Here is a 13,516-nt window from a genome sequence, read left to right as displayed (position 1 = left end):
AAGTGGGGGAAACACAATTAAGAGGGATAGTATAGTTAATAGACAGTATTTTATGAGAGTACCTCTTAAATCCCTTCTCTGCCTACTGCCCAAAGGAAGAATCTAATAGAAACCATGTGTTTCAAAGTCTGGTCTCAGAACATTTTTCCAGTGAAAGACATTGTTGATTATCTTGTTTCCAATAGGCAAGCCCATTGTATTAAGGAGCATTATTAAGTAGCTTATAAAGTCAGTCATTGAAAGCCAGTGTTTTACTAAAAATCCAAATTTTTTCAGAGATGTTGTATCAAAATCATAGACCATCATGTGTGCTAGGAATATTTTTTTCACACTATGAAAAAAATCCCTATACTCAAAGAATGCTCAAACACAGTTGCACATTTTCTGTTTTCAAAAATATTTCCTTTTGCAAAATATTTTCATATTTCTATGTCCATTTAAAGATAGCCTGCCAACATTATTATTTTTGTCTTTCCTAGAAAAACAGATGTTACTTATTGATGGCTGGACAATTTTGAACCTTTTCTTTTTCTTCCAAACAGTTGTAGTTTTTTAGTAACAAGTCTCAAGTAGTTTCATGATGTCTGCTTCCGGTACCTGCCTAAGTACCAAAGAACTTTCTAGAAATCACAGATTGTGGTTACAGGGAAGGTATCAGTTAATGGAATTTTTTCTAGAGTAGTAGGGAAATTTTCACTCAACTCTGGTAACTGCATACAGAGCACTAAAACTCTGATTTGTAGAAATGAGAACCAGGGGTTCAGTAAAAACGTAAAGAGCTTAAAGTTTTCATTTGTTGTTAGGCCCTCCCCTCAGAAACTAGTGTACATGCTACCTGTTGTATTTGCAGCTATGATCATTAATGGCAGTAATGATCGGATTCTTATCACATATTAAGTCAGGGTTGCAGTAAGGCTGGAATCCATAGCCCTTGTTTTTCAATGAATATTGTAAGAGCTGTTTATGAATTTGACAAAGTAATGAAATTACTCCTAAATTGTTTTCAAGGGTCAACTACACATCCCAGTAAATTTTTTAAAGGAAAAATTGTACTAAATAACTTTCCTGACAAATAAGCACAGTGTGTGCCTCTAGATATCATATCAGTTGTTAGTGGAGATCTCTTTATTTATGTATTTCTGCAGCATATTTTCTTGGTTTCTATTATTAAATGTTTAAAAAATATTTTTACTTAGTATTCATTCAACATGTTAAATAGCTTTTGTTGTTAAATTATTAATAATAAAAATGGTGTTGTAATATTGACGTGTTATCCCACAGGTGTGAATGTAACAGATCATGATTTAACATTCAGAAGTTTGACAGAAGCCCTTCAGAATAATGTCACTCCATATGTAGTCTCATTGCGAGCTAAAGATTGTCCAGGTAAAGTATAAATGTCTTCTATATATAATTGCCTTATATGCAATATATATTTGCTTATATATATTATAAATACCTTATATACATTATATAAATAACTTACAAAGAGTGAGATGTTATAAATCTCTTCCATCCTCTCTCTTGCTCTAGCTTTCTGTATGCCTTTTTATTTGTGGGAAGAGCATGGTTCTCCATTTTTGGCATGGTGAGGTTTAGTGCCTCCCAGAGTAATCTTGATTATTACAGGGCTTTGCTAACTTTTGTTTCCTTTATTCCTGCCCCATGCTTGCCATATCAGCTTCACTGCCAGTAATAGTCCAGGTATTTTGCAGTATGCGTTCCTTAAGCCAGTAAAATTTTAATTAGTTGGAAGGTTGGGTATAGGGAGCTGAGAATTGAGGAGTGAGGAACTCTTTATCTTGTCCAACAGAGAATAAACTACATAAGCTCATGTTTACAGCTCAGATCGTCTTATTTTCTCACTTTGAAAGGGCACCAGGGTAAAAATAGTCCATTGTCAGAGCTAATCTTGGATATCTAAAGCCATTACATCTTAAAGAATGTGAATAGTAATAAAGTGTACTTAGATGTGAACTGATACAAATGCTTTTTGTGCTTATATTTCATATTCATAAAGTGATTGGAATTTAATAAAAGCCCTTAGGATATCTTTAAAAATGACTCTAAGGAAGATTTGTAATCAGTAAAATAACTTAGGTAAATAACACTTTTGGTCTATTTTTTTAGGGTCCTTAAAAACCTTTTGCTGTCCAGCATAATATAAATACATATTACCCCTAATATAATTTATAGTTTTCATATTTACACATTTGCTTATGTAACACTTTCATTGTAGACAGTATACACATAAATTTTGGCCTAGTGTTAGTCTGAATTAATGAGAGGATACTAATGAACATTTATAGTCAATATGTTAAACATTATCTTGGTTGATGTTACATATAGAAAAATACATTCTACCCGAATATTATAATATATGGATCAAGAAGTTTCAGGTGTTTTAGATTTGTTTTAAGGGGAGATAAGCTTTCTAACCTTCTGTATTTTGCAGATATGAAACATTTTTTGCAAAAGCTGGACTCACAGTTGATGGACTGCTGTGTACATGTGGAATCCAAAGAGAAGGAAAGTATTCAGGTCACCCAGAAAAAGACACATTGTTCAATGGATTCTCTTAGCAGCTGGTATATGAATGTGACACAGGTAATGTAAACTGACAGTTTTCTCCCAGGAAATTGGCATATGATAGAAGAGGCTTCGAATTATATTAAACATAGTACTGTTTTGTTCTAGTAAGGATATGTTTATGCAGCAAGAGCTATTAATAGTAAGTTATTTTTCCTAAACTACCAGAATTTAAAAGTATTCCTTTTCAGTATGCAACCTAATTCCTAGTTTAAGTGTTGAGGTTCTTACAAGGCTATTTTATTTGTAGAATATTGTCATCTAGTGACAAAAACCACATCAGGAATTGGTTATGCTGCAGATTCTATCTCTGTGACAGTGGCTATAACTTTAATATATTATCTCTTTAGTTCCTCAGTATTTGCTTTTATGTAGTAGAACCTTGCTGCTAGTACCCATTGTGAACTTAGTTTGATGAAATATAGTCATTAAAAAAATATATAATGTGTTCGATGTTTAGAATTCTTGAGGAATAAATGCTATGTAACTGAAGTATATTCAAACAGATAAATAAAAAGAAATTCTAGCCTACCATGGCTGGCCCTGGTGAAAATGAGTAACTTATGTGATTCATGGGTAACTGCACAGTAAAACCACAGGCTGAGTTTATGATGCTGTATAGCCGGACAATATGGGAAAGAATATGGTATTCACATTTTCTAATGAACATATTTGCTGAAGTTATCACAAGTGAGGTTTCATTTACTTTATAAATGGACTAAGCTGAGTTGAATGCTTACTATTGTATCTTCATTTGATCTACAATTTTAGGTTTTCTAATATATCTATTATATAATTCTGCAGTTTATGTCAGACATCTTTAAGAAAAGATTGGGATTAGACCAGATGATATTTAAGGTGCTTTTTAACTTGAAATTTCCTAGTAGCGAAGCTACAAATAGTGTTATTCATTATGCTTTTTAATTAAAAATACTAGTTCTTACCTTAAAGCAAAGCAAAATATCAAAATGTAACATTCTACCAACAGAAAAATCAATTATATAGAAAATGTTCTCTTTTCCTCATGCTTTTCCTGTCAATTTGTTAGCAGAAAATAGAAATATTTCATATGAGTTGCAGATTTTACTGAGCGTTTTTCTTCTTGGGTGTTATTCCCATGTCAGAATAACAGAAAGTCTGCTAATAACACTTGGAATGAGTTTCTACTATTTATCATGTGGGAGAAATAAAAAGCAGTGTTCTTGTGAAACCTAAAGAGAGATTTGTCAACATATGGTATTATAGCATTGTTTGGGTGCTGAGGCTTCCTTTTCATTCCTTTTTTCCACATGACTTAAACAAGACAGACCCAAAAATGCCACGGAAAAAGAGAACTTGTGGCCAATGGAAGTCTCCTCCTGTTGTGCTTATCTTAAAGGATATGGAAAGCTTCACCACAAAAGTACTTCAAGACTTCATAATTATCAGCAGGTAGATGGTGTGTCTTCTGGCTTTTGTGCAAAATTCTTTTTACTGGGAAAACATAACTATTAACTTAAAAAACAACCTTTTTGTGCAGAAAATGAATGATAGTTTATTCTTCATTTTAATACCAACTGGATAGAAACCAAGGTAATTTTAGGTTCCTTATAATTGAATGTTCAAAGGCCTCCTATCAGATTTTCATTTGCTTTTTGAGCCAAAAATGAGAGTCAAAAGACAAAAGTTAGCCAGTTTTTAATTAGCACTGTAAGGCAGTAGAAGATGTAGTTTCTATCATCAAGGTTGTCTGTCTCTTACTTGCCTATTAAATGGATAAACTATTCCAGGATGAAATAGTTTTGCAGGTCTAATTTTCTTATATATATCCACCCTTAGAAGCTCTGAGTTACATATAGCTCTACTGAGCAAGAATGTTTTATAAATAACATTATTTTATATAATAATTCTTGTGAGAAACTATTTCCATGACTTACCTGGAGCTTTAAGGCAATCCTATGAGACTCAAAATTTAAGTAATCTTACTTTAAAATCTAGTGACATGTATTTCCCATGGTACATTTTTAAGATATAGTTTATTTTGGCTTCTTCTGTTTGTTAACTTGCTTAATAGTTATGGCTATGTTTGCCTAACGATACATTGTCTTATAATTTACTAATATATCAAAAAAATTTACTAATATATCTATAATTCCTATTTAATAGTGTCTTCTTGTACCTGTTGAAACTAAGATTTCTGGATCCTAAGATTTTTCTTAATGCTAACATTGAACTGTTTAACATGCTAGAAAAATCCACAGTAAAGAATAGTGGCAGAAAATCTCTATTTTTTTGGAGCTCATTCTTGTGACTACTCCTGCAATCAAAAGTAAGGAAGAAGAACTTAAAACAGTACCAGAGTCCAGTTACCTTAGTCAAATGAAGGTAGAACTGCATAGAGCTAGAATGCTGAAAAGCGATAGCTAACAGGAGGCGGCAGGCAAAATCATCAGCCATGACACAAAGGGCCCTGACCTGCAATCGCTCTGAAAGATAGTGCTGGTTTACTCTGTGGAAGCTGTGTGTGTTCACACTGGTAATGCCAAGATTGCATCATGTTCAGTAAGTTTGAGTTAAGAATGTGAGGAAAGTATGTAACCTTTTATCATGCTGCCCATTAGAAATATGTCTTATATATGTGTCAAAAAAGTTTTTCTAATTATTAGCTGGTATGGCTGGGTGATATAGTGTCTATTAGAAATGTCCATAAATAGAATAAGTTACCTTGAAAATTAGTGAGCTTCATGTCACTGAACTCTTAAAGCATAAGGTAGATGTCTAACTGAGGAAGAGTATAAATAGGGTTCAAACTTTGATGAGAACTTGAATTGAATGGTTTCTGACATTTGAGATTGTATAACCTTAGAGGAAGGCACTTGATCTCTTAAGAGTCTCTGTGTCTTATTTATAAAATGAAAGGATCCATTAGTGGATTGATTTGAGAGCTAGTATGGACTTTAATGGAGGAAAATGAATGACTGAAAATTTTAGCATTTAGAATGATGTTCCTCAGCAGTGTCTTATAAAAAGTAGGCATTAAAATAAAAGTTTTTGAAATATGTATTGAAATATATTTGCTAAAGCCATTCTACCTTTGTATCTTCCTTTGAAAACTAGTCAACATCTACATGAATTTCCACTAATACTCATTTTTGGAATTGCCACATCTCCTATTATCATCCGTCGGTTGCTTCCTCATGCAGTATCATCTCTATTGTGTATAGAACTATTCCAATCTTTGTCTTGTAAGGAGCACCTGACCACAATACTTGATAAGGTAAAAGAAAAAAATTTACAGTAAAGTGGGGTGAAAACCAGGAATAGATTATAAATACAAATGTTAGTGATAAATTTCTGCATTTCTCAGAGTATGATATTCCTTCACATATTTTAATATTTTTATTTAATTATGTTTATGGTGGTATAATATTATCTCTTCAGATAAGATGCAAGCATTATGAAAAGTATAATTATGTCTGTCTGTTTATATCTACCTATCAGTCAAGCAGTCATCACTCTGGAAGACTGTTAACAAAGTTTTTAAAATAAATTTTTGCATACTTTAAATCCATTGACTTCCTAATAATAATAATAATAACAATGTTTTAATTCTTACATTTTACATAAAATGACTTACTGCTCTTGACAAATAAATGCCAACATTTTCTCCGACCTTAGTTTCTACCTAGAAATGTTTCTCCCTAAATAGATATATGAATATTTAGCATTGACCTTCCACAAATTGTTTGCTAGGCTCAGCTCAACTCAGTGTGCGTTACGCTGCTGGTGTAAAGTAAACTAATAGACAACATTACATTTGCTTACTAGCCTCTTTTACATTTTTTCACCTTTAAGGTGGTGTCTATTGGTTTACTAACATGCTAGGGAAATTTTTTCCAGTTACACTGTTTAAAATTGCTTAGTTGTGGCCAAATTCAGTTGACTTTCTGTTTAAAACACCTAGAATGATTTCATTTTCAGATGTAAAATCTTCACTATTGACCACTGAAATAGCTAAGTAATACAAATTCAGCTATTTTATATTTTTTAAATAGACATTTGTTAATTGTGTGTTTCTCATTCAGTTGTTCTTAATGTTACTATTTATTAATAATGTGTGTCAGTTGGGATGCAAAAGAAATCTCATCTGATAACGAGAATTGCCAAAGCCTGCAGCCTCTTCAGTGGCTTTTGGTGGAGAAAAGGGATAGTATAGTTAATAGACAGTATTTTTTAAAATTAGGAATTGCATGGGGGATGATGGACATCTTTGGTTCTGAAGATACAGTATGAATAGCTTCTTTTTGTTATTGTCACTGTTGTATAAATTAATTTAAAATTTTGGTTGATATTTAACTCAAAAAGCCTAGTGCTATTACAGCTTTCAGAATGTGTCAAAGTGTCCTAGCATCATTCTTTGCCTCATTATTTACATTTGATATTTAAAACGAGTAAAGACTAACAAGGAGTGTGTCCTGCCCACCTTTTCTCTCTTTCAGCTACTTCTTACAACTCAATTTCCCTTTAAACTAAGTGATAAAGTATTACAGATTCTGACCAGTATCTTTTTGTATCATGATTTCTCAATTCAGAACTTTATAAAAGGACTAAAGGTAAGAAGACACAGGTTTGAAAATTCACAGCTGATTCTAAATAATTTGCTTGTTATTTCAAACTGTTTAGTGTGATAATTAAGACACTTTAAATGGCAAAGTATAAAAAAAGTAAATTCAAGTTATATTATTCTAGGTTTTACCATCCTTTGTTTACCTTGCAGCAAAATGTAAAGAATACATTAAATAGGATATCAAAAATGGAAAAAGACCTCCCTCCATTCTGGTGATTTTTAACCATTTTGAGAGCGGGGAGGAAGGGACCTTTTTTGTTTGAGAATATGATGAAAGCTTATGGTTTCTGCCTAGGAAGTGCTATATATAAGGGGTCAGCAAACTTGACTGTAAAGGACCAGATATTAAATATTTTTGGGTTTGCATGCTGCGTATGGTTTTTGTTGAATTTGCTTCTTCTTTGTAAATAACTTTTTAAACATGTAAAAAACGTTCTTAGTTCCTAGGCTGTATAAAAAGAGGCTGTGGGTTGTAGTTGGCTGTCCTCTGCACTTAGGTGTGTATGTGTTCATTTATATTTATTCTTCCACATTGGGAATGCATTTTCAGTTCTTGAATTGTCCTGCAAAAATTCATGAGCTTAGCTTATAACATCTGTTCTAATCTAAAAGAAGTACCCCATTCTCCAGTTGTTTAAATGTTAATACTATTTTCTTCTCTTGGCAACTACCTGAAATACCTTAGCAAAGTGTAGTCATGAACACATGCCAGTTGTCAAGTTCATTAAAACCTTCAGTACATGATATGATATACCTTGAAGATTGTAAATTACTTCTCATGTATTTTTCCTCCATATGAAACACTGTGGGGGTCTCTTATGGCTAATATGTGGTTTGTTTGCTCTTTCAACTTAGATTTTTTTAAAAGAGTATTTTAAGAAATATTAATTTACCTTAGCAATATGTGAAATTAAATGATATTGAGATATAATTTTGTAATTTCTCATGCATTTCATTTCAGTCATTTATTTATTTACTCATAAGTATTTATTAAGAGCCTACTGTAAACCAAGTACTGTGCCCAGCCCTGGAGATACAGAGGACAAGGAAATGTTTGCCTTCACATTGCTCATTGCTTAGTGAAGGAAGCAGAAGAGTAAGCCTGCAGTTACAGTTCTGAGTAGTTGATGCTATGAAAGAAATGCACCTAGGGATTCCATAGGCGAGTAGAAGTATATCCTAAGAAAAAGGAGCTAGCCAGGTCAGAGTGGGAAAGTCTCCCCAGACAAAGGCAACCGTAGAGGGAAAGAGGACTGTTGCGTAATCTAGACAATATATGTCAAGTGCTACACTAAGGTGGTGATAGTGGGACTAGGAAGGAGGAAACAAATAAAAACGATGAGATAGAATCCACAGAACCTGGTGAATAAGTGGATGAGAGGATATGTAAGAGAGGAGCACTGGTGACAGACACACAGGTTCCTGCTTGGCGATAGGTTGGTAGTTGGTGCCATTTATTAAGTGTGCATGTTATAAAATGAAGAGCCTGTTGATTAGAAGTAGATGAGTTTCTTTCCATACATGGTTACTTTTAGGGTATTTGGATGTAAAGATTTGGCACTCAGGAGAAAGATCTGGACTAGGAATATTTAGGATTTAGCATTAACAGGAGGCGGTTGAAGTCATGTAATATGGTTGACGCTTCACCCAAAGGAGTGAGCAGAGGATTAAGGGTAGAATCTAAGGCAAGCTGACGTACCAGAGTGAGCAGAGGAGACTAAAAACAGTAAGAGAGCCCATAGGAAGTGGAGTATCCTGGAAGCCAAGGGAAGCAAGAGTTTTAGGAATGTTATCAACTGTAGCCTCAGTGCTGTAGTCTCAGATACACCATTGAGAAAGTGAAGAATAAGACATGAACCAAATTCAAAGTACTTAATCTCTGTTGGTTTCAATTTTCTCATTTGTAAAATAAGAGGATCAGATTACATGATTTTAAATGTCTCTGATAATTTACTGAGCACCCCCTTTGTGCTAGGCCCTTTACTAAGTTTTTTCATTGTTGGATTAATATGTACTATTTTCATTTTGCACATGAAGAAGCAGAAGCTTAGGTTAAGACTTTGGCCAAGGTCACAAGGCCCTAGCGAGTACATGGCAGAGCCATTGGACTCCGTTTGTCCAGTTTCCCTAATCATCAGTGGGAAATACACTTAAATCCTGATTTCTGTAGGAGGTGCATTAGGGCATATACTCATTCTGTGTATGTTTAAGCCCTTCCCTATTAGGTGAACTTGTTCATCAACTTGTTAACTGACCCATATTGAGAATACACTTGACAAAATAATTAAGTGGTGCTGGGTTCTTATCCTATTTATAGCTCTACCGTGGCTCACGTGACTTCCTCCCATTCCATTCCTACTCCCCAGCAAGATCCTTATTGTGTTGGCTTTTATTTTTCTCCTCTTTTAAGAAGTGGTATTAACATTGGAATTAGTATTGTGATATTAATGTACTGGAAAATGTAAGAAACAAAATTATGTTAACATGTATAAAAATAATTTAGCACCTGGTGTGGACAGTTTCTGTTTTGTGCGTGTTTCTAAGTTAGACTGGCCCTTTGCCTAACAGCCTTGTACTTCCTCCAAAACTACTTGGGAGGATTTCCCCTAGGCTTGGGTATCTGGTCCTCAGCTCAGCAGGCTCAGGAATTCATTATCAGTTTACCTAGCAAGGATCAAGCCAACATACTTGAAGACTGATACAGACACTAGCATATTAATCTATTCATTTATGATGGGGATGCTTTTTTTTCAGTGACTAGAGTGTTTTATCTGCTATTTTGGGAACTGTCTTCGGTATATCAAGGTATCTGGAAAAACCAAACTAATCATGAGAAGGTTGTGTAAAGTCAGAGTTTTTAATGTTTGGATAGTCTTGTGAGATACATCTTACCATTTATGGTAGAATCTGGAAAGTTACCCTTGTACTATGGACCACAGCATTCTAGTTACTAGAATACTGTATCTACCAGATACTATACCGTGTTTTACTCCATGAAATAAAACCCAATTTAAAGATACATTTTCTTTAGCCATCCCTCATTTTTCATTATTCTTTTTTATCCCTAGGCAAAGTTTCTACCATTGTAGCATTTTTACTTATTTAGCAGACCAATTTCTACAATGATTTTAGATAGGTATTTTCTTATGAGTATTTGGGCATCTGTTAGATTCTTTGATCATGCCCCAGTCCCATTCTCACCACATTTACTGCTGTTGTGACTGAGTTGCTTCTGCAGATAATTAATCTATCCATTTATATTAGTTTCTTTTAATTTATACTTCAGACATTACAATTTTATGACCTTGTTTGCAAAATTGGAGCCTTAAAATACTACAGGTGTAGAGCCAGTTATATGTTGTTCACAGTGTTATTGTGACATTATCAAATATATCAGTGCCATACTTTTGCTGTTAAAAAAAATCCTTAAAATTGAGCAGATATAGGGCAAAGGACTTACTGCCAAAATACATATTTTAAATCTTTGCATTTCTTTCAGCTTTCTCTATTAGAGCATTTCCATTCCCAACCCCTCAGTGTTCTGTGCTGTAGTCTCCCAGAAGCCAAAAGAAGGATAAATTTTTTATCAGATAATCAATGTGAAAACATCCGGCGTCTTCCATCATTTAGGAGGTAAAAAGAAAAGGACATATTTAATACATCTTATAATAGAGTTTGGGGCAGAATAAGGGATCTCACTTCCAGTTATTTTTTAAGTGGGGAAAGGAAAAATAACCTTTTCATTTTGTTTAGAGCAAAAATAAAACCCTTCTGTTTTTAATTGCCTAATTTCTTTGTTGGATTTGAAAATTTGTCATGAAGGAAAATATTTTTACAAGGGGACATAATTTGCAGGTGGTTTTTCTAGAGTTTTTTTAATAAATAACTTCATATTTCTGGAGTTTATGGCCTTTGTTTATGTTAGACCCCTAGACTATGAAGTGCAGATAATTTAAAGAGTTAAAAACTACCATTAAACCATGATGGTCATCTTGAATTTATTTTTGAGAAGAGAGGAAAGAATATAGCAGTATAGAAACCTCAAATTCTAAAGAATGTAGTTCTTTTTCTTCATGTGCTATTCAAATATTTAGAATGTTTATTTTCTCTCCTTGTGTATGGGATGGCAAAAATTTTAGGTACGTGGAAGACCAAGCTTCAGAAAAGCAAGTTGCACTATTGACCAATGAAAGATTTTTGAAGGTAGGAATGTAGATGTATTTATTTCTGGTTTATTCCTTTTTTTCTTTGTGGGAAAGAATATGCATATAACATTTACTGAATTAATTTTATAAAACATTTGTACATTCTAATACATTTGCATGATGAAGTAGTGGGTCCTGATAATCATATAGGAATGTGACAAAGGTGATACAAAACCTCAGTTCTAAAAGATAAGACTATTTTTATTGAAAAAAAAAATTAACTAGAATACGAGGCTTCTCCTGTGGCCTACATTGAAGACTTTTGATCTCAACTTTCTTTCCACGTTGCAGTTTTGGAATCTGCAGGCAGTCTCATTTTAATGTTCTTTTAATAGCTTTCATAAATAAGAGGACTTAGGGGCTCTGCAGCTTAGAAACCTACTGTTAAGTGGGTATTGATTTGATTTGAAAAAAAATACCATTATATATTGATAATATAATGCCAGGAAAGAAGCAATGAGCCTGGAAAGTTATGAGTTAGCTGTACAACTTAGGAAGTATAAAAAGAAGGAGGGCTTGTTTCTTTCTTTCTTGAATAAATAGTTCTTGGACACTGTACATAATTCAAAAGGCAAAGATAATATACAGTGAAAAGATTCTCTCCCACCTCTCTGCTCCCAAACACACATTTCCCCTCCCTGGATAAAGCCAGTGTTACTAGTTTCTTATGTGTCATTCTAGAGATATTCGCCACCTACACAACTATATATATTTTGGAGGTTTCCTCCCCTATCTCACGGAAGATTCATTTATCTTCTTTTGTTTTACACTTAATCTTGGAAATCATTCCTTATCAGTATTAAAGTATTTTATTGAATAAATGTACCTTTATTTTATTTAACAAGTCTATTACAGATGGACAATTAGAAATGGTTAATATTCCGCTGTTTATTTTCTTATTTGTCATGACTACTTAGGAAAATGTTAGAAAACTAATAAAATTAATTTGAAATGGAAGTTAAGCCCTAGTATTGTGTGTGTTTTGCTGATACATACTATTTTCAAATTCTGAATGAAGAATATTAGTTCCTAGAGGATGTGTGTTCTGTGTAGTTTTAAATGCTGATATATCTCCTTTTTCTAAATTCTCAAAAAATATTAATAAAGTTTTTTTATTGACATATAACTGACATACGACTATAATGGCAAATGGCTTTTATTAAACATCATTTCTAATGCAGAACCCACACTGGGCCATAAGATAAAATCACTTCTAGGTTGGGTTTTAAATCATTTAAATAATTTCTGTAACCTTTTCAGAGCAGTATAGAAACCTCAAATTCTAAAGCAGGTTATTTTGGTAGAGTTGAAATTTAAGAACCAGTAGAAAACGATGTGTGCATATTTACTGACTCTTTTAAGATTGAACAGATTAGCTCTCTGCTGAGTCAGCTAGTTGCCAAATGCATTTCCTGCTAGAATTTTCTGCTGAGAATGTATTTTCAAAAGCCAGGAACAGTTTTAAATAACATTGTTAACTATTGAAGTGATGATGTCATTTAAGGAAGGGAATGTCTAGGCTGATGTGCTGTGCAGTAGCTGACACTCGCCCTTTTCAGCAAGTAAGAGTTTAAAAACATATATAACAAAACTTTTATAAATGCAAATCATAAATATTATTACTGTTTATGTTTCACTGTGATAAAAAAGTAAGATAACAATATGAAGGCATAGTTTTGTATATTTTATGTATTATAATATATTCTCTCTATATAATACATAATACTCTATGTTACATAGTCCTATAGATTGTATAGTTATATATAACATGTCTACTATTAGTTTATAATTTTATATGCATTTTTAGACTCAGCTTTCTAAGACATAGACCTGAAAGCACACTCCAAAGAATCTATATTCTTTACATCTATACTGTATCTGCCCTAAAAATCTACTTTTCTCTTTACACTGATAAAGGAGTGGTTCTCAACTTGAGCATGTATTAGAATCACTTGGAGGGCTTGTTAAAGCAGATTTCTGGGTGTTTTCCCAAGTTTTTTTTTTTTTTAGCTCTGAGTAGGGGCCCAAGAGTGCATTTCTATAGCAAGTAATGCTAATGCTGCTGGTCTGGAGACCATTCTTTGAGAACTACTGAAATAGCCTGACTGCCTTGAAG

At 33.3% G+C, this 13,516-nt stretch overlaps 1 protein-coding gene across 5 annotated transcripts in view; it reads left to right on the top strand.

The window, feature by feature from the left end:
• ORC3 (origin recognition complex subunit 3) overlaps positions 1-13,516 on the top strand; it is a 60,722-nt gene that overhangs the window by 10,013 nt on the left and 37,193 nt on the right. For all 5 annotated transcript variants that reach the window (XM_073220996.1, XM_037013935.2, XM_073220997.1 and 2 more), the window contains 7 exons: positions 1,282-1,386; positions 2,456-2,607; positions 3,893-4,020; positions 5,686-5,845; positions 7,068-7,181; positions 10,695-10,828; positions 11,335-11,398. In XM_073220996.1, the coding sequence (XP_073077097.1) occupies positions 1,282-1,386; positions 2,456-2,607; positions 3,893-4,020; positions 5,686-5,845; positions 7,068-7,181; positions 10,695-10,828; positions 11,335-11,398 (857 nt within the window). The remainder of the gene's footprint in view (positions 1-1,281; positions 1,387-2,455; positions 2,608-3,892; positions 4,021-5,685; positions 5,846-7,067; positions 7,182-10,694; positions 10,829-11,334; positions 11,399-13,516) is intronic.

The sequence above is a fragment of the Manis javanica genome, chromosome 13, assembly GCF_040802235.1.
Source record: "Manis javanica isolate MJ-LG chromosome 13, MJ_LKY, whole genome shotgun sequence".
NCBI lineage: Eukaryota > Metazoa > Chordata > Mammalia > Pholidota > Manidae > Manis > Manis javanica.
This window is presented reverse-complemented; position numbering and strand designations above follow the sequence as displayed.